This window comes from Meles meles, chromosome 4 (assembly GCF_922984935.1).
Source record: "Meles meles chromosome 4, mMelMel3.1 paternal haplotype, whole genome shotgun sequence".
In the NCBI taxonomy this organism is placed as follows: Eukaryota; Metazoa; Chordata; class Mammalia; order Carnivora; family Mustelidae; genus Meles; species Meles meles.
Genome location: NC_060069.1, coordinates 106,479,452 through 106,498,855, shown reverse-complemented (window position 1 = coordinate 106,498,855; position 19,404 = coordinate 106,479,452). Strand labels below are relative to the sequence as shown.

At 41.0% G+C, this 19,404-nt stretch overlaps 1 protein-coding gene across 1 annotated transcript in view; it reads right to left on the bottom strand.

The window, feature by feature from the left end:
* The window catches only part of MORC1 (MORC family CW-type zinc finger 1), a 190,733-nt gene that overhangs the window by 58,857 nt on the left and 112,472 nt on the right, over positions 1 to 19,404 (bottom strand). The window contains exons 16-17 of the mRNA XM_046003678.1: positions 18,571 to 18,676; positions 13,655 to 13,793 (exon numbers count right to left, since the gene is read on the bottom strand). Of these exons, the coding sequence (XP_045859634.1) occupies positions 13,655 to 13,793; positions 18,571 to 18,676 (245 nt within the window). The remainder of the gene's footprint in view (positions 1 to 13,654; positions 13,794 to 18,570; positions 18,677 to 19,404) is intronic.

The following is a 19,404-nucleotide window of genomic DNA, read 5'->3' as shown; positions in this document are numbered from 1 at the left end:
TCTGTCAAATAAATTAAAAAAATAATAATAAAATCTTTTTTAAAAAAGTCTCAACTACATTTTGAACAGAAGGACAACATTAATCATGGTCAAATAAAACATTCTAAGGCAATACAGAAGCCAATACCAGACACTGAGATAACCTCCAGATACCAGTAATAATGCCTCCAGATGAAGGCAAAATTCACTCATAATTAGAAGAACACACCGGTAGTTGGCGGAAGAGGCATTCAGTGACACACTGAATAACACATTCAGCCACACTGAATAACTACATTTCCCTGCATGGTTCTATACCCAGTAAGTTTCACTACATTCAGTGAATAATTTCACAATATCTACACTAAAGATACACCATGTCCTTAATAATATTGGGTCCAGGGCACCTGGGTGGCTCAGTGGGTGAAGTGACTGCCTTCGGCTCAGTTTGTGATCCTGGAGTCCTGGGATCGAGTCCCACACGGGCTCCCTGCTTGACAGGGAGTCTGCTTCTCCTGCTGACCTCTCTCCTCTCATGCTCTCATTCTCTCTCTCAAATAATAGATAAATAAAATCTTTTAAAAATAATATTGGGTCCAATTCTTTACCTGTCTGATCCGGTTCATCTTGCTCCTTAATTTCATCACATGATTTCCTTCACCTTGTAACTCCAGGGACTGCTCAAGTTAAGTGAACTTAACACCAGTCTTTCCATCTCTTAAACACTACCCAGTTCTTAAGCTTTTACTTCCTTAAGCTTACAGTTCTTCTAATTCTCTCAGGATTATCAATGTTCTTCACAGCTATTGAAACTTTTATTCTCTTTCAGTTCTTCTCTTTTCTTTCAATTTATCACACCCCTCTTGGCCTCCCTTCTGTTCCCCATTCTGCCTGAGAAACACAATTCATCACCTCAGCTCTGCTCTACCACACCCATCATAATAAATCCCAGCCTTAATCAATCAGATCATTGATCATTTTCCCAGTCTTCTCAGAAATTTCAGGCTGGTAAAATTTGTGTAATTGTTGAACCCACACTCACACTATAAAAAAGGTATGGTTCTCATCCTCTCTGGATTTATTCTTTTACTTATCCTTAGTTAGCTTCTTTGCCCCCTGACAAAGTTTGTTCCAAACCTTCGTTATACCTGTACACAAAGTTTGCCTCTTTCACCATCAGCTGATGGCCCTGATTCTTCTTTAGAAAAAACAAAACTATTTAAAAAAAAAAAAAGAAAAAGAAAAAACAAAACCAGACTAGTAGGTTTGTATGACCCCCCCCCCATCTTTTACCTTCTCTCCCACAATCTCAGAAGGAAAAAAATGTCCCTCCTCTTACCCTGAGTTAAACTCTCTAACGGAGTCCTAGTAATCCTTCCTTCCTGTCTTTGCTGGAATCTTTCTGCATCAGTCATGTCTCATCTCTGCTGCAAAGTCCCCCCAGTTTCACTGGCTCCCTTCTCGGAGTCCAGAAACACTGTCAAACCTCTCCCAACCACAAATTTACCTCAACCCTACCACCTAACTCTCTTTCTCTGCTCCTTCAGTACAAAATTTCTTTGAAATTTTCTTTAAAAATGAGCTTATTGCTCATGGCTCCCACTTTTTTACTTTTCATTGATCCCTCCACCCACCTAGCTTCCTTTCAGAAACTTATCTTGCTGATCTGAGGAATCAGCTAAGTTGTTGTAAAAACCAATGGGATCAAGACAATGAGAAGGTAAGCCACAGACTTGGAGAAAATATTTGTAAAAAATAAAAATCTGATAAAGGATGGTTATCCAAAATACACACACACACACACACACACACACACACACACACTTTTAAAATTCAAACAATAAAAAAAAATCAATCTGACTTAAAAACAAGCCAAAGATCTTAACAGACACATCACCAGAGAAGATACACAGATGGAAAATAGGTATATTAAAATATGCTCCACATCATAGGTCATCAGGGAAATGTAAGTTAAAACAATAAGACATAATAAATAGCAATAATAAGATACCACCACATATCTGTTAGAATGGCCAAAATCCAAAATATTGACAACATCAAATAATGGTAAAAATGTGGAGTAAAAGGAACTATCATTTGCTGCTGGCAGGAAAGCAAATGGTACAGCCACTCTAGAAGACAGGCTAGCAGTTTCTTAGAAAGCTAAACACTCTTACTGCTTAAACCAGCAACAGCACTTCTTGGTATTTACCCAAAAGAGTTGAAAATAAAGGCCCACACAAAATTCTGCACATGGATGTTTATAGCAGCTTTTTCTATAATTGTCCAACCTTGGATATAACCAGGATCAACTTTGGTAGGTGAATGGATAAACTGGTATATCCAGACAATGAAGTATTATTCAGTGATAGTAAGAAATGAGCTCTTAAGCCATGAAAAGATACAAGGAAACTGAATGCATATTACTAAATGAAAGAAGCCACTCTGAATGCTCTACATCCTGTGTGACTCCAACTACATAACATACTGGAAGAGGCAAAACTATGGGGACAGTAAAAGAATCACAGGTTGCCAGAGGTTAAGTGGAAAAAGATGAATGGAACACAGGGGAAGTATTTTTATGACAATAAATATACTCTGCATGATACTATAATGGTAGATAGATGTTATAGTACATTTGTTTACAGCCATAGATTGTATACCAACAGTGAACCCTAAGGGTCTACAGACTTTGGGTAGTTACAATGTATCAAAATAGGTTCATCAATTATAACAAGGGTACCACACTGGTGAGGGATATGAATAATAGGGGAGGCTATGCATGTGTGGGGCAGGGAGTACAGGAAATATCTCTGTATCTTCCTCTCAATTTTGTTGTGAACCTAAAACTGCTCTAAAAGAAATAACAAAGTTTTTTTTTTTAAGTGTACTTAGTGCAATGCCCAGATCACAACAGATACAAATAGCTACATAATAGATACAAAGGTAATACTTGCACACTTAATAATTCAGCAGAATTAAAGAGGAAAGACCAAAACAAAACACTATAAAGTAAGATCAGAAAGAAAGTTTTCTAAAGCATTAAGACAAAAAGTAGGGCATTTCAGTTTTATCTATTGAAATACCTTCTGTGGAAACGGGGATGACATATAATTAGTGAACTAAAATAAATTGGCCCATGTTAAGTGTACTAAGTTGAAGTTGACCTTAATGAAAAATGTTACCAGTTCCTGCAAAAGTTTTCCCTTCTTAATGAGAGATAGATATTTCAACCAATAAATGCATTTCTACTAATAGATGAATGAAGATTATGGAGTTGACCTATACTTTTTAAATATAGTTTTAAAAATCATGTATATGCTTTTTTATTTGAAAAACACATTTTTACATCTTTAATTGTATATTTTGTAAAACAGAAATCTACATAACTATTCATCTGCTTCGAATTTGATCTCCTTTGCTTAAGGAGTAGTTTACTAACAACAGCATTTTTTTTTTTAATCATCACCACCATCTTCAGACTTCAAAGAACCATCATCACCCTAGAAAGCTTGCTAATAGCAGCATTCATTTTTCTAGGACACTTATAAACTCTCCCAGAAAGACTCTTAAGTGTCTTTACATATTTGGGAAGTCCTGAAAATCACAGACTGAATCAGCAAAAGCTGCACGAGATGAAGGATCTCCAGCGGCACAGAAGCTGAGGGATCCCCAAGCCGGGAGGATCTGTGGTACCTAAGACTCACCTGGGGACCAAAGTAGAAATGCCAAGATGCCCAGGCTTCAGTCCCCAAGACCCTTGTTCAGTCCTGTAAATCCCAGGGAATCCGCAATTTTACAAACCTGTGGCATTCCCATTTAGGTGACCCAGTCATCACAGCGTCCCAGCTCTGGGAGGCAGGGGTTCTCCCCTCTAAATGTATCCGTGCTTTGTGATACTAGAGATAAAATACTTCTATTTATCTATAGTGTTAGGGCTTTCAGAGCAAATATTTTTTTAATTTTTTATTAACATATAATGTATTGTTAGCCCCAGGGGTACAGGTCTGTGAATCGCAAGGTTTATACACTTCACAGTGGAGCAAATTTTACTACAACTTGAGACCTGGAATAGGAGAACCAACCTTGGAAATTAACTTATGACTTAATTACTAGTGCGAGAGCATCTGAAGACATTACCTCCAGAGAGACTTACCTCCTTGGAGGTATGTGTTTACACTTTAAGGGGAGAAAAGAATTTGCGACCATGTAGACATTGCCAGTTATAAAGCTGGAGAAGCTAGTCTTATCTTCCCCAAGAAAGATTTATTTATATTCCAAAGGATAAAAGAAAGAATCCAGGATACCTCCCAAAAGAGTAAAGGGGTGTGTGTATGGAGGGGAATAGGAAAGTGGATGTACTTTTCCTATAAAAACATCCAGATTCTTTTCTTTTCCTTTTCTCAGAGTTCTTTACCAGTAGTACAAAGTCTGGTGTATATAGGACAACATCTGATCTGACTCATCTCATCCACTGCCTCAGGGATACAAATTAGGACAAATGCGAATCAGCACAATTATTTGCTATAATTAAATAATAATTTCCTTTGCTCCAGAAACCTCATGTTTATATTCAGAATAAAATGAACAAATATAGATATAAAACTTAACAGCTTGTAACAAACATGGGCAATATTCACAGGCTCTAAAATTTCACTGGATCTTCACAAACAACTAGTTTAATCCCCTTCTTTTTATTATTTATTTACTTGAGAGAGAGACAGAGAGTGAGAGAGTGAGTGTTGGGGGGGGGGCAGAGGGAGACAGAGAGAGAATCCCAAGCAGGCTTCATGCTCAGCCTGGGGGTTCCAACTCAAGCTGAGATCATAATCTGAACTGAAATGAAGAGTTGTATGCTCAGCTGACTGAGTCACCCACGCACCTCTAGTCCCCTTCTTTTTCTCGGGCTAGGGGATGCTAGGATCGAGCAGGCCTGAGGTCTGCTGCCCAGAGACAAGAGCTGGGACCTGCAGCCCAGGATCCTGACACCAGGCCAGTGCTGCCTATCACATTCAGCTGCCTCCAGCATCCAACTGAGGGTTGGTGGAGGGAGGTGGGTCGGGGATGGGCCAGATGGATGGCAGGGATCAAGGAGTGCACTTGTTATGATGAGCACTCAGTGTTGTGTATAAGTGATGAACCACTGAATTCTACTCCTGAAACCAATCTTGCACTGTATGTTAACCAACTAGAATTTAAATAAAGATGTGAGGGGCACCTAGATGGCTCAGTCGGTTAAGTGTCTGCCTTTGTCTCAGGTTGTGATTCCAGGGTTCTGGAATCGAGCCCTGTGTCAGGCTCCCTGCTCCTCGAGGAGTCTGCTTCTCCCTCTACCTCTCTCTCTCTCTTATGAATAAATTTTTAAAAAAATTAATCAACTTTTAAAATTGGAGGGGCACCTGGGTGGCTCAGTCATTAAGCATCTGCCTTCAGCTCAAAATTAATAACATCCTCATCTACAGACTACATACAGTTAATCACTCAGGGTAGTTTTTGAATTCACCAAAACATACATAGTTATGGAAATTTCCGGGAAGAAACTGGAGAAGAGAAGGGAATTGGAAATATATATATATATATATATGCATGCATATATGCATGCAATTATCTTAATACAAAAAAACCCTGTGGAGAACAAATGGCCCAGTATATGCAGAAACAAGTGGCAGATAAACCACGGAGCAAATGAAGCTTTGGCTTCAAGACCCCTCCCAACACAGGCCTCCTCCAAGGCTCTGACCCCCAACTTCATACTTATAAATTTTGCAGTTTCTTTTTTTTTCTTGGTGGGGGAAGGCAAAACTGTACAAACTTCAAGGTCCAAAACAACTAGATTTGCCCTTGTTAAGAAACATTTTAAATAATACTTATTTTTAAATACCAGGAATTATTACGAATGGTCTTGGCAAGAAGACCCCTTTTAGAATTCTCTGAATAGAGGAAGGCTGATTCTTGACCATTAGAAAGAAAGGTCATGGGCAAATAACAGTTAATTCTCTGTGTCTGGATGAGAGCCCCCCAGGTGTGTCAAGAGACTGGCCTATGGTAGGCTGGGTCTGGGCGAGCAAGAGTGACTGAAGGAGCAGGGTTAAAGCATTAGCTGGTCAAGGACAAGATAGAAAACAGAGATTACATTTGAAGTTCACTCAAGCCTATAGGAGTTAGGGCAGAAGAAGGAACCAGACTCAAAGTAAGAAGACAATCAGATGGCAAAGGCTTAACGATCTTAAATCAAGAGGAACAAGATAGGGGGTTTGACTTCAAAATCAGAACAATCAGGAAGTACAGTTCCTTAGACGGAACTGAAAATGGGAAGCTGGGTCCTGAGGAAGAGAGGAGACGTGGTCTAACAAGAAATGGAATGCAAGCTTTGAGAGGCAGACTCAGGAGTGCGGGTGCTCAGGGACACAGGCTCAGAGACACAGCGTTCCTTCAGAAGGGACCAGAGAGCAGACTGCTTTGGAAGGAAGGCATAAGTCGGTACCTTACTCTGGGAGATCAGGAAACAGGCCTGCAGTCTTCCAGGGTATCAGGCAGCCTCTGTTCATCCTTAAAGAGCATGCACACCAATTGAGAACTGGTTGTACATGCAGTTCAGGCACCGAAGGAATTTTTACATGGCAGAGATGGACTGGGTGTACTTGCATTGAGACCCAAATTAGTACCCCTACAGTGAAAATCGTTTCCGACAACACACCTGAACTTCTCTCTTCATCTCTGTGGATGTGAAGAGGAGTGACCAACTGCCTCACAGAGTGAGGGGTGTAATGTGGCAAGGCTACCTGCCCCTGTCAGAGCTGCTTCTATCCTTCCAGGAGGAAAGACGCGTTCCTTCTGAACTCCTGTTCCTAGCGGCCGCTAGCAGGTGCCCTGGGACCTGCTTGGGAAAACTAGCAACAGACAGAAGTGGATGGAATTTCTCAGTCCCAAGCTCTGGGGCAGAATAGGGTGACTTATGAAGCCAGGAGTAGGGACTGTCCTGGGCCCCTCACACCACACTGCTCCCTGCGGGCTTCTGTTCTGGGCTGTTCTGATGAGTTTCTAACTGCTTGTAGCGGGCAGGTAGTTTGTGCAGGGAGCCCCGACACCACTGTTCCGTCAGGGAGAGTGACACCAGCTCCTCAGGAGAGGCTGAGTCAGAAAATAATTCAGGCAAGCAATTCCAGTCAGGAAAGTGAGCATGTTCTGGGAGACCTCTACTTTGCCGGACACCGAGCCAGGTGTGGAGGTGGGAGGGACCTGAGAAAAAGAACACCCGGTATCCAGCCTCAAGGAACTTATAAACTTGTGCCACACGAGCCATTCTCCTCATGTCTCTTTTGCTGTGCGGTGAATGCAGGGCCCACGAGTGCAAGTACATTATGCGTTAGCCCTTTTGGAAAAACAATGCATCATCACAGAGAAATGGGATCTTTGTAGCAAGAGTCATAAGGTAAAATATTTCAACTACAGTGAAGATAATAGCTTCTTGTTAAACAAGGGTCTTTAGGTATCATAAATTTTCGATCACGCGGTTTATGTAAGAAGGCTGAAAAGTACTCTTGATGAATAAATATATTTTCTAAGGCATCTGTCTCTGCAGTTATACAGATTTGAAATCTCAGCATCCTACACAATAATGACACATTTAAAAGATTAAATCCTAAATGGGAAAATGCATTCATAGTCTTCATTACACAGTTGTATTCAGATATGCCATTTCAATTTGAAAAACACAGCGAAAAGTTCAGGAAGCCTCCTTTGCTCTGCATTTACTGCTAAAACAACGAATGTGGGAATTATCAGATGACATGATCTCTTTTTTGTGTGTCCATGTGACCACTGCAAAAGAACAGAATGCTATTGCTGGAATCCCTTTCAACAGGCACATTTTACACCAGCTCTGCACTTGACGCAAAGACCATGAACGTAGCAAATGAAATCCAAATACGGTCTCTATATTCCCATCCCAGTGCCACACCTTATTCTGACCAAGTGTCAGAACACCCTGGTCTCCAATAATATATGCAGAAAGTGTTAAGTCTAACCTTTATAGAGTCGATCCATTCAATCAAATGAAAAATATTTGTTTTGGGACCTGTTTTTTGAGGAGTTCTGCATAAATCAAATTATGCCTTCAATCCAGCACTCACTGTTTGATAAATGCTTGTTACGTGAAAGGTTCAGGCCTAGGTGTTTGGGGAACTAAAAGATGAATAAAATGGCCCCTTCTTTCTAAAAGTTTACAGTCTAATGTAGGAGACACATTACAGGTAGGGAATAAGAAAAACACTTCATACAGGAATGACATAATTTTTGGATCTTGAAGAATAGTAGAAGAGACAGAGACCACTCAAGACACAATGGAAGGAACAAAGGCACTCAGAGCAGCAGGGAGAGGGAGAACACAGCTAAGGAAATGAGGCTCAGGGGATTCCTGCAGAGAGGAAGACACTACAGATGACCTTTGAACAACACATGGGTTGGGGCTTCAACACCTGCAGAACTGAAAATCTGTGTACGCTTTTGACTCCCCCAAAGCCTGACCATTAATAGCCTATTATTGGCCAGAAGACCTACTCATAACAGTCAAATGAACATTTACTTTGTATGTTGGATGGATTACATACTGCATTCTTACAGTAAAGCAAACTAGAGAAAAGAAAATGTTATTAACAACATCATAGGGAAAAGAGGATACATTTATAATTCTGTACTATATTATCAGGGGGAAAAAATCCACAGAGGTGGACTGGCACCATTCAAACCTGTGTTGTTCAAGGGTCCACTGTAATGCCAGAAAGAAAGTAGTGGCAGATTAGGGGGAACACAGACTGTAGGATAAGAAATCAATATCAGGGGCACCTGGGTGGCTCAGTCGTTAAGCATCTGCCTTCAGCTTTGGTCATGATCCCAGGATCCCGGGACTGAGCCCCCCGCCTTGGGCTCCCTGCTCAGCGTGAGCCTGGCTTCTCCCTCTCCCACTCCCCCTGCTTCTGTTTTCTCTCACTATGTCTCTCTCTGTCAAATAAATAAATAAAATCTTTTAAAAAATTAATATTAATCAGAAAAGATGAACCCAGAAATTCCTACACGACACTAAGTGATACTAGACACACTGTCTGAGCAGGGATTATATAAATAAATATCCATTAACAGTACTTCTGGACAAATGGGTAATAGAGGAGGCTTTATTCAGGGAATCGGGTTCTGATCTGTTTTATAACGACTAAAGGCATTAAGTGGATTTAAAGTGGGACCACCACACCCTGAACGAGTGCACCTAAAACTATATGCCACATGCACGATTATTGATGCTGCCGTCCTTGTCACACAATAGAAGGTGATGAGAATCTAATTGGTAAGTTCAAACTGAGAAAAGGGCAAATTTGAGGACTGGAATGCAGAGAAACTGATTACGTAACTCGACTCTATGGTTTTAAAATTATTATTAAGGTTTACTGATAAAACAGAATAACAGTTATTCAAGTAACATGCCACTTAGTAGCTGAGCAGTCAAGAGTGACACAATGAAAATGAAAATGCTTCATCGTTTGGCCAGCAGATGGCACTTGTCACTCGGTATAGAAAACAGCAGGTACAGAGGCGTGAACTTGAAAGTGGAGCGAGGAACAGATTATTCTACTCATTCATCCCTTTGGAAAGGAGAACGAGTGGAATGGGCTGTTTTGGAAGCACAATTTATAGAGAGGGTGTTGGGTTGCCGACACATTTTATCAATTACATCTTGAATTTGAGCTCTCCTGTTAGGTTACTGAACTTCAGTATTTTCCTTAACAAATAGGTTTTGCAATGTATTGGTTTGTTGCCTTTGTAAATGTTCTTAGGTCCTTTTTGTGTGTATTTATCCTTATGAGACTGAGCAGATCCTTGATGAAATTAGACAAAAAGGAAACTAATTCCAACTTCACCATTTAAAAATGTGTGATCAATTCAAGTTATTTAATGTCTTTGAACTTTACTTTCCTCTTTTGCTATAATTAATGTAACTGTTCTGTTGCAGCGATTTCATAAAATATCATCTGTGGAAATGACAGCTTTGGACCTCGCTACCTCATTTACTCCTGGGAAGGAAAGGACCCGATCTAACCACTGACCTCAGTGGTGACCTCTCGTACTAGAACAGCTTCCTGACTCACTGCAAGCATTGTCTAACCAGGGAATCAGGTAGGCGCTGCTTCTAAGAGTTAGTCACTCCACACAGCAGGTGGGCGTGTGAGGAGTGGAAAAGAGGCAACAGCTGCCAACTTCACATATTACCACCATAATACTATCGATCACTCCTGCTTGTCCGTAACACAAAGCCCAGAGCCACAGAATCTAAGATCCAGAAAGGTCTTTGATGAACCTAGTCAACTTTTCATTTTTCCTGATCAGGATGCTTTCAGCCATGAAAGATGAGGTATGAGAAAGTAAGAAATGGGATATGCAGACTTAGGTCATTTTTATATTTGTTTCCCAGTCTAGTCAATGGATAAGTAAGCAGGCACTGGTCGAGGGAGGCAGGGAGAGAGAACAGAGGAGGCAGACCGTAATTCCATGGCAAGCACCTTATTATTTCTGGATATGGGCGAATGGGCACCACCAGCAGACCTAGTGAATCATGGTCACATACTAGCCAGCTCCTGATTTTCCAGTGGTATCTACTCTACACTTGAATCACGTCTGCATTGTACCTGAAGGGCACGAATGCCCTATTTTCCTGCCTTTCCCAGCCCTGTCTGTGTCGTATTCTGACAGAACTTCTTTGAAAAGGCAGTCAGGAAAAAAAAAGCAAATTCACAATGAATATTGGATGGTTTTGAGTCTTGTTTCTGGCATCAGGCAGCTACCACCAAAATACAGTTTTTGAATATTTTCATGGGTTATTTTTGTGAAAGGGGAAATGAGGTCCCCTTCCAGAGGTCATCTATTCAAAAATTACCATATTTTATAATGAGTTACACGGTCTTTAAAAGAGAGACATGTCACACAGATGCTAAGTCTTTTTTAAAATACATAAGTTTAGCATATAATTTAAAGGATTGGCATCCTGAAGGAACAAGTCAGTGCTGATCTCCAAGTCTTCTTTTATAATGTTTTTCTCACCTAGAATGCCTGCCCTGTCATTTCCCCTAATTCTCTGAAATAGACTTCAAGACACAAGCTAAGTGCCACTTCTTCTGTGAACCCCTTTTTTTTTTTTTAAGATTTTATTTATTTGACAGAGAGAAATCACAAGAGAGGCAGGCAGAGAGAGAGGAAGGGAAGCAGGCTCCCCGCTGAGCAGAGAGCCCGATGTGGGACTCGATCCCAGGACCCTGAGATCATGACCTGAGCCGAAGGCAGAGGCTTAACCCACTGAGCCACCCAGGCGCCCCCTGTGAACTCTTTTTTGAATAAAGCTGCCATCATGCACTTCGTGTCATAAACTTCTCTAGTGGTTTCAGTTGTGATCAGACAGATACTGAACTAGTATCATGTTGCGGTGTCGCTAATTTTCAAATAGCTATTAGGCTTGGTCCAGGAAAGGACTGTTTATTATCTGAGTGCATTTTATGTATATTGGCCCAACAACTACTGAATATCTACTGCTTGCCAGGCACTGTGTTAGGTAACAGATTTACATTGAACAAGACCAAGACTATCTCTGCTTTCAAAGAGCTCACACTGTGGTATAAGAGTTACTCCATCTTCCCCACAATGCCTGTCAGGGGAGAGACCCAAAAGCACGTATGTCATCAATGACCTCCTTAAAGTTAACTGGTTGGCCATGGTTGATGAACTCTAAACAAAGCTTTCCTTGATGACCACAGAATTAGGGTCAGATAAGGGCAGTACTGAAAGGGAGTTAAAGATGTTGGGATTACCTGCCTTCACAAAAGGGGGCAAGGTAGGAGGGGGAGGATTCCTTGGTTCTTTGAATGGATGGGAGCAAGTCTCTAGGCAGGGACTGCTAACCTTCTTTGTTTACACATCAAACAGACTGAATCTACAAACCTGGCTTATGAAATTCTTATGAAAAACTCAACTACCAAGAAAGAATAAGCAGAATGAATGGACCAAATAGGTTACCCCAAGAGCTACCCTCAAAATCGCTACCTTAGTAAAGAATAAAACATCCAATACTAAAACAAACAAAAAGATAATCAAGACTTTGTGATTGGCACTATTCAGGACTTTGTGATTGGCACATCCAAGGGTCAGCTCTGACCTCCGCAGGAAAGGAAAAAGCATTCAGAGACTGTAATAAAGGCAGCGGCACTTCAGGAAACGCTGTGTGCCACCGCAAATCTACAGGGAGTGGCTAACAAGAATGAAGACGTTCCACGTTGGAAAGATCGGACTTTACCTGCTTGTCAATTAAAGAAACTGCAGGTTGAGATACCCTTACTTCTGACTTCTGTTATCAAACCCACGACTAGAAGCTCTAAGAACTATGGACAGTTTTACCAATTTGGGGGGACAGGAAATGCTTCTGAGAATGTGTTTGCAAAGTGACTCTCAGTGTCTTTCCCAGAGACCCAGAGACTCCAGACTAAAAAGGAGGGTCAGATTTCCTTGGTTGTGACCCCAAGTGGTGGCTGATTTGCATAGCAGATCCCTAGCAAAGTGGGAGGGGCAAGAAGACGAAATGAGGTAGAGAAGAAAGTTGATCTTCTAAAAGCACGGGAATACAACTAATAATAATAAGGTAGTAAGCCAGAGAATCTATTCTTGCTCCATAAGAGAATTTGCTATTCAAGTATTTTATTTCCTGACATTTACAAAGGAGTCAACACATTTGGACATACGCTGCGGACCTCCTCAAGTTCTATTTGAGGAAGCTGACAGGCTATCCAATTTAAAAGTGCTGAATTTAGGTATTAAATCTATAAAGTAAACAGAGATCTAATTACTTCATTAGTTAAGAGATTAAAATAATATTTCTCCATACCACTTTTTCTTTCCCTTGAAATCACAGTTATTTATATTTATGGATAGTTACATTTTATTTATTGAATTTTCTTAACAGTTAAGTGACACCGAATTTATATATAAATAGGCTAATTTTTTTTAAGATTTTATTTTTTTATTTATTTGACAGAGAGAGGGAGATCACAAGTAGGCAGAGAGGCAGGCATAGACAGAGGGGGAAGCAGGCTCCCTGCTGAGCAGAGCCCAATGAGAGGCTCCATCCCAGGACCCTGAGATCATGACCTAAGCTGAAGGCAGAGGATTAACCTACTGAGCCACTCAGGCACCCGTAGGCTAATATTTTTTAAAAGAACAACTCTTCACCTCAAAAATCCACCCTCATGGAAGAAGCCCAATGAAACAAAAAGAGCCTAGCCTTTGGAAACATACAGACTTATGTCCCAGTCTTGACCGTGTCATCCATACGAAGCTCTCTGTGCCTCTGCAGGCTAGAAATAAATCCCCCTGTTCCTCTCATGCACTGTTGTGTAGATGGGCTTAAATATGACAAGTAGTTTTTCATTTTTTTTTTTTTTAACTCTCCTTCCTTCCTGAGCCCCTGGGGCACTTGTGCCTGTCTCTAGAGTAGTCCTTAGAGTCAGAATTAGAAAAATGTGACAAAAAAGGATGGAAAAAAGAAGCTACACAATTTACAGGGGTAAAGCACATTAGCTGTTTCACACACAAAAAACCAAGAGCTCTAGAGTTCTAGTAGATTCTGGAAAGAATAACAGCTCACCTGTGACTGTGTGTCTGCCAGTCGATTGTGATACCTTTGGACCACCTCTTGAAGTTGTTTCTCTTTCTCAGTTTTCGACGGTGACACCGAGCTCATGGTGCCCAGAGGGATGGAAGGTAGGCGTTCAGCCTGATGACAACTTCAGAATCAACAGGAGACAGTGTCAGGAGGAAATATAAAACTACTGTCTGTACAAGATGTTTTACTTCTATAAACAGATACTCTTTATGCCTTATATCCAAAATTTGAATACAAAGGAAGAGCAGTGTATATCGATGACTTGAGGTAATACAAGACATTAAACTGCCAGTTCACATGGAGAAGAGCTTAAGAGAAACCGTGGAGGGTGGTCTACTTCCAAGAATGGGAGAATATATTCATTCTTTTACAAGTGCTTCATTTACCCTGCAAGATCAGGAAATAGGGCCTTTTGCAAAAATGCTTTTAGATACTGAAGCTTATCTCATTATTGCCATTTTTTTGTTCCCAAAAAATGTGAGGTAGGGATCTGTATGTCTCCTAAAAGACACCAAATAATTTTGCTTCTGGATCCACCGTGAAGGCTGACAGTGAAGAGCAGGGACCCTTGGGATGGGGTGTTGTGCTCAGTGACAGGCTTGCGGGTCACGGTGCCCCCGGCAGCCCTTCATCATGGAGTAGCCCCAGGACTGGGCTGCAGCAGTCACACATCCTTCCCTCCCCTGCTGCTAGCAGCCACTGCGCTTCCCAGTCTTACTGCTGTGCTGTTTCAACACACGTACTATATAATTAAGCTGAACTGTATGTAGACGGACAGTAAGCAGACTGTGAATGAGAGCCTCCCTCCCTATAGTCACATAAAATACTTAAGACTTTTGAAACATACGGCTCAAGAGGTTGCGGGTCCTGTTTTCCTCCTACTTTTGGTTCCACGGCTATGTTCTGGGGAGCTGAGTTAGCCAAACAAACAAAAAATTGAGCTATTATGTCGTTTCCCCTGGTATCAAGGCTTGTTAAGGATAAGAAGTTCAGCTCCCCTTGAGTGTGGCTCGATTCAGGGTAAGGCTGGGAATGTTCTAGAGTGAAGCAAAATGTCAGGGTCGATTCTAAGAGCCTGCTTTACACACGGGTTTTTCTATTATTGACTGGAACCCAAAGGAGGGGGCAAAGTTTGTATAAAATAAATGTGTTGTTAAGCTAGGACGGAGAGGAGGAGGTTGAGACTAGAAAGAGGGCCTTCTCCCTTCTGAACCTGTGCAGGAAAGCAAAGTAGATCAAACCCGTGATTTCCGTTCTTCAAGCCTACAGGGTGTTTTTCCCTTCCCCCAGCAAGAGAGGAGAGTGAGGAGCTACAATCATATTCAAGTACGACTGAAAACACACCTAATTCCACCCACATATGGTATTGGTTGTTATTGTTACTTTCAAAAAAAGGGGGTAGAGAAATCAATCAGGGGGCATCGACTATAAATACAGCCACCTGCAGTATTGATTCGAAGACCCTGAGGTGGTACCTATATGGGTTTCTATTTCATTTGAGAAAATGAACATTAACTTAAAAACATTAAGTTTTAATTCAGAAGAGAGAAACCTCAAGGATTTTAATCAAACACAATCCATTCAATGATCTTTAAAGATTTAACTTGCAGTATGACCCATGGATATTTTAAACTCGTTTTCAGGCTTTTTTGGTTCGAGCAAATGATAAAGCATCACTTTTCCCCTGCTGGTGATCCCTATTCCCAAATGCAGACATAAACGTGTAGGATGAATGTAATGGAAGTCTATGGGTACCTATTTCTCAGGTACTGTGATAAAAAATGTCTAGCCTCCCTCTGTGTTTAAAGTGGAAAAGAAAAAGATGCTCTGGCGGTCCAAAGAAGAATGGCTTCATTTTACCCTGCCTGGGTGACCAGCTCGGAACACTACCATTTGTAAAATGGTGCATTTTGTCACCACAGAGCATATGACTGGCATGAGGCTTCCTGAAATGTAAAAGGAGGCCTTCGGAATCTAAAAAACAAAACAAATGAATAAACAAATAAAAAGCAGAATCAGCCTTCTAAATACAGAGGTTGCCAGAAGGAAAGGGGTGGGAGGGTAGGCCAAAGGAGGGAAGGGGGACAGGAGACACACGCTTTCAGCTATGGAATGAACAGGAAACGGGATAAAAGGCACGGCACTAGGAAGACAGTGGGTGATACTGTAATAGCATTTGCATGGTGACAGATGGAGCTTCCCTGGCAATGAGCACAGCCCGACATATACAGATGTTGAATCACTGTGTTGTACACCTGAAACTAATGTAACATCGTGTGTCAACTACAGTCCACTAAAAAATTTTAGAGAGCATGCCTTCAGAGAGTGGATGTGATAAAGCACCAAGAGTGCAGGTTTGCATCCAAAGGCTTGGCTTCAAGCCTCAGCTCTAGGGAGGCATCCTGGACAAGTCACTGGGCCTTTCCTGCCCTCACTGTTTCCTCCTCTGAGAAATGATGCAAGTTCATATGGTTATGGTAAAGAGGAAATGAGATGACATATGTAATTGCTATGTAAGAGAAAGCTGTTACTACGTTTCCTGCTAAGTTCTGGTTATGCAGACATGTTCATTTAAATGCTGTTCATTGGCATTAACCCTGCTGACAATTGGCAATTAACTGCTGACAATAACACTCTACTTTCTGTAAGTACAGACAATGCCACGTTTTTACTCCATTACTCAGGCCTTCCATTCACCGAATGTTGCTTAATAACTATACTGTACTTCTCATCACTTTCATACACCAATTTTATGGGATTCTATCCGAATCAAATGGCATAAAGTTTTGCTATTTCAGGGCATGTTCTCAAAGTATACAGGGTCCATCCTACCGTACTGAACCAGAGCCGTTAATGTCCTCCAATAAAGGAAGTGTCAACTCTCAAGTAATTGCCCTCATAATCAGGAGCTTTTCTTTACATGGCCCCTAAATTGCTTGCTCTCACATTAAGCATATTTTTGGTCCTAATCTTTTCAGCGGAAATGAAATACACATGGTCAAAATCATGTCATTATATTTCAAGAATCAAGGACTTAAATTATAAGACAACTCTGCATTTTAAGCTTTGAAGGACCATCAGTTTTCTGTTGATGTGGCTAAATTTCTCTTGCCTGTCGTCACCAGGGGCACTGTTTGGTTGTATAAAAGAGCTGGAACTGATGCTTTGAAAGAAATTTTGCAATGCTCTGTGATGACATCATCACTTTTCAGGGAGGAAAGGTTGAGAATGTGCCAATTCACAGACAATGGTAAGCTGGAGGTAGGGAAAACCGTAGAGGATAGATACCAGTTCTGTGGGTCCAGGAATGCCCAAGACTGAACTAAGAAGTCACAGATATAGCTTAGATCTGTGAAGAGGGACCTAGAAGCTCCCAGTAACCAGGAACTTAGTAAATTTAGTAAACTGTCTTTTAAGAGGCTCAGCTGGACCCAGAGAAGATGCAAAAGATACTATGATTACACCCCATTCTAGTGATAGAAAGCCAAGTTAAAGAGAGGTTATGTCACCTATCTAAGATCTCACAGCTAATGGAGCCAGAGGAGTCAAACACAGGTAGTGTGGCCCCACCAGAGTCAGAACTATATCTGACTTTAGAGTCTAAACACTATCCTAATGCTGCAGGAAAAATTCTTAGCTCATAGGAAGGGATCAATATGAGTAACTCTTCTTAATATTGAAACCGAGCCAACTCTTGGATCCTATGTGGGAGATACTTAAGTTTCAAGCCAGGGCTGGAACCCAGTTAGGAGTCAGAGACCTTGGCCAGTAGCCTCATGAACAGGTTTCTTAGCCCCCATCAGGCTTCAATTTTCACTTCTCTAAAATGAAGGAATGAGGCTAGATCAGTAATTTATAATCATGGCTCCCTAGAGCTCTAAGCTTTTTGCAGAGAGTACAGAACAGAAATGAGAAGTGGAGTCTCAGGCCCTCAGATTCCCAGCTTCCAATTTAATCAGGAAAGTTCTGCATTTATCTTACGTATTTGGGGTTTGAACAAATTTTATTTGGGGAAAACAGATTCTGTTACAAACCAAAAAAAAATAAGACGAGAAAGCCCTCGGCCATAAGGAATCTAAGAGAGCCCTTACCACCTCTGCTATTTTCCTCAGTCTCTAAATACAGTAACTTGGGGACTCCAGGTAGCAAGGGTAGTAGCAGCAGTTTCTAAATGTTGGGGTGTGTTTGTGTGTTTTAATTTTCCCTTTTTTTTTTTTTTTAGGGCTAGATAAAAGTAACAAAACAGGAGTTATTACTATAATGTCTGTATTAGCAATTTTGATCCACTTATCCAGGCCGAAGAACTTAGAAAAAACTCCATGGAGAAGCAATGTTTGATTCAGGGGTGCCTTCATTAAAGGGGGATACTCATTCATTCCCTCCCCAAGGAAAAGAACGTAAATCTAAAGGGCCTATAATAACAGTGACATTCATCAATACTTAATTGGTCTTTTTCCTGTTTTAGCCTGAAGTTCTTCCTCTAAGAGCACAAAACAATGAAATCAATATGTGACTTAAATAGAAAAAGCACATGGTCTAACAGGTTTGTGCCCCTGGAGACACCCTCTGGATAAGGCTCCTTTACAATCAGGCCGTATGTTGTGTGGAAATGAACTAGAAGGCAGAACTCCAACAGTGGGTCATTGTCTCCTGCCGGTGGAAGCACAGAGCTGCACATCCCAAAGTTTGCAAATAGTTACATGCAGGTCTCCTTTATCTTGATGGAAAAGCACACTAACGAAGTATCTTTCCACAGGTGGCAAGGAGCTAGAAAGAGTTCATAGGGATGACTGCTATTAAGCTAAAATGTATCTATTGCTGACATTTTCCAGTTTCACACATATGCATTTTGGGAATTAAAGACGGATAGTGAATTTAAGAAAACTATCAAAAACTACCTGTTTTCCAAGAGGTTAGGATTATTAGCACAAATCCAGAGGTCAAAAAATTCTTTTTCCTGATAAGTAATAGAAGAAGGCAAGACTCTCCATTTAAGGCAAAGATCTGATAATGAAAACAAAATCAAAGACAAGAAAGAGCAGTCATAAGGAACATAGCAAGTAACATACTAGATCGCACATACTAAAAGTATGATGTATTTTTTGATCCAGAGACAAGTGAATCCATGATCACATACCTTTATATCTGATGGCACAACTAGCCTGGGATTCTATAAGCTACCCCAAGACACCACCAATAAACTGTTGTTAATTATCGTTGTTGTTGTTATTGTTTAAGTTCTTTCCAATTGGTTCCTGCTCCTTTCAGCCGGAAGAATGTTGCTAATAGGTCCCTACCTCTTCTTGAACCATAGGAAGACTTCTAGTGACTCGACCCTTCAATTTTCTCTAACCTACGATCCCTTTGCTGCCAACACCACTTTCCATCTTCAACCACATGACTAACATAACAAGGAAAATCAAGCTCTCTGAACCATTTACACAGTTCCTCACTCTGCACCTGTCTCCTGCTCTTACCCCAGTCTCCAGCCTACAGTTTCTGACTTCTTTTGTCTGTTTCTTCCTGTCACTCCTTCTCTGCCTATAGAACCAAGGCACTCCAGTCTCTCCAGGTTATTCTCAACTCTAATCCTGAATTCTATCCAAATACACACGTAATGGATCTTAGGTAAATATTCTCTCTGTTCATCTAAGATAAAGGCAGTATCCACACTGGTTAAGAACACAGTGCTCATGTCACAGTGGCTAAAAACTAGAATAGCTCTACCAGTT